This window comes from Echinops telfairi, unplaced genomic scaffold (assembly GCF_000313985.2).
Source record: "Echinops telfairi isolate 266 unplaced genomic scaffold, ASM31398v2 ScPeMD7_6;HRSCAF=24_0, whole genome shotgun sequence".
Lineage (NCBI taxonomy): Eukaryota > Metazoa > Chordata > Mammalia > Afrosoricida > Tenrecidae > Echinops > Echinops telfairi.
The window spans coordinates 1,203,384-1,205,560 of record NW_022103902.1 but is presented as its reverse complement, the minus strand read 5'-3'; the positions used below and the strand labels follow the sequence as shown (position 1 = coordinate 1,205,560).

Sequence of the window (2,177 nt, the reverse complement as noted above, 5' to 3'; positions counted from 1 at the left end):
ATGGTTTGATGCATTTGAATTGGGGTGCTGGCAGAGGACATTGAAAGTACACAGACTGCCAAAGGAATAAATCTTTCCATGTTGGAAGGACACCCAGAATGCTTTTATAATCAAGCATGGTGAGACTTTGTCTCGTGTGCTTTGGTCACGCTATCTGGAGAGACTAGCCCCTGAAGAAGGACACCATGCCTGGTAAAGTGGACGAAGAAGAGAAGGCTGGGCTCAGCCTCACAGTGATGGTGAGGCTGGTGCGGGGGCTGCACTCTCTTGTCCGTAGGGCTGCCACGAGCCAGGACAGACTCGATGGCACCTAACACCAGCGGTACATGTGCTCGCAGGAAAGCTTTGTGCTTTCCCGGTTTTTATGAGTGATCAGCTTTCCCGGTTTTTATGAGTGATCAGATGTTAGTTATGTCATTATTTTGGTGAAAAAGCTCTAGGCATTTACAGAGCAATAAGGGCATATCATTATTTCTTTTCCAAGACACTTTGAAAGGCTGAGAAATTGGCATTTTGAGAAGTTAAGTAACTTAAAACAGCTGTTAGTATCAATAAGGTTAAAAGTCATCGGACCTATTAAAGAAATGTGCTGGGTTGCATACAGTATACTCACATGAGCTTCACTTTTCAAAATCATGAAGATGGATTTTTTAAGCGGGGAGAACTCCCTGCTCATTAGGAGGTGAATATCCCCCTCCCAAAGGAACGAGGAGCACTCATTTTGACTGAGAGTCGTTCAGAAGTCCCTCCAGAAGGGGTGGTGTGGGCAAGGGTGTCTCAAGGGAATTTAAATGAATTGATTATTTTTAAATTCAAACACTTATTTCAGTTGTGTACTGTTTTATAGTAAACAAGCATAAAACTTGTAGCTTAAAATATAACTGCTTATTTTTGGTTTGTTTTTCTGACTCTGTGACAAGGTTTCATCCTAGCACCCATGGAGTGCCTGTTTAAAGATCTGAATGGAGGGACGGAGGTCTGGCACATTGTCCCTGGCTGGAAGCATGGAATGCATTGAGGGCTGAGGGTCAAGCACTGTCCCAGCACCTTGATCTCTCCTTTTTAAAAAAAATCATTTTACTGGGGGCTCTTACAGGTCTTCTAACATTCCGCTGTTATGAGATCCCAGAGTATGTGCAGAAACACACCTCTTTCCTGGTTTGTTTGTTTTTTCTCCCAGTGTGTCAGGAAGCTGTGTGGGAAGCTTTCAGGATTTTTTGGGATCGACTTCCTGGGCGCGAGGAATACCCTCACTGGATGAATTTGTGTGAGAATGGAATCACAAGTATATTTGAAATGGGTGCGCAGTTCAGTCAATCTCTAGAGCATCGAATTTTAATCATGAAGGTAAGTTCAATAACAAGAGAAGGAATGGATGGGCTATTGTATAAATGCATTTCCATAATGAAGGCCCGAAATACAGGGGATCAAATGACGAATCCCTGGATTATGTTTCATTGAATTTACTGTACCAATGAGCCGCTCCAGGGAATGGCCTAGACTTTGGGTCATTAGCTCTAGCCTTTTTAAAGAAACCTTGCTAAACCAGATTAGAACCTCAGCCTCATTTATAAATGTAAATATCTTGAAACAATACCCAGCAAATCTGTGAGAATCAAATAGTTCTGCCAAAGTTTTGTATATTATTAACTAAGTATGAACACTTGTGACTTTAATTAAGATAGAGAATATAGCTCAGTGAGTAAAAATCTCTCAAAAACTCAGCACTACTGTTGAGTTAATTCCTACCTCTCGACCCTGTAGGACAGAGCAGAATCACTCCCGTGAGTTTCGGAGGTCGTACATCTTTATGGGGCTAGAATCTCATCTTTCTCCCTCAGAGCAGCGGGTGCTTTCTGACTGCTGACTTTGAGGTGAGCAGCCGGATGTGGAGCTCACTGCGCCGCCGGGTTCCAGTGGAAAGAGTGGACAGACTGAGAAACATGGATAGACTGATAGACTGGGGTGAGCCCAAAGCAAACTTCCAGGCTTATGAAGGAATGCAGATTTTGAAGGTGTACAGGCTTTTGAAATAATTTAATTATGATACCTCACATTTTAACCCAAAGCATTGGCTATTTTTCCTGTCATGTAAAAAGTTCTCTGTATTAATGGGTACCGTTTATTTATTCATTGTCTACCATGTCCTCAACTCCAAAAACAACTCCCTGCCATCG

The 2,177-nt window shown here is 42.5% G+C and overlaps 1 protein-coding gene across 1 annotated transcript in view; it reads left to right on the top strand.

The window, feature by feature from the left end:
* Nucleotides 1–2,177, top strand: part of IMPG2 (interphotoreceptor matrix proteoglycan 2) — an 85,364-nt gene that overhangs the window by 4,777 nt on the left and 78,410 nt on the right. Inside the window, exon 2 of the mRNA XM_004706456.1 lies at nt 1,181–1,347. Within this exon, the coding sequence (XP_004706513.1) occupies nt 1,181–1,347 (167 nt within the window). The remainder of the gene's footprint in view (nt 1–1,180; nt 1,348–2,177) is intronic.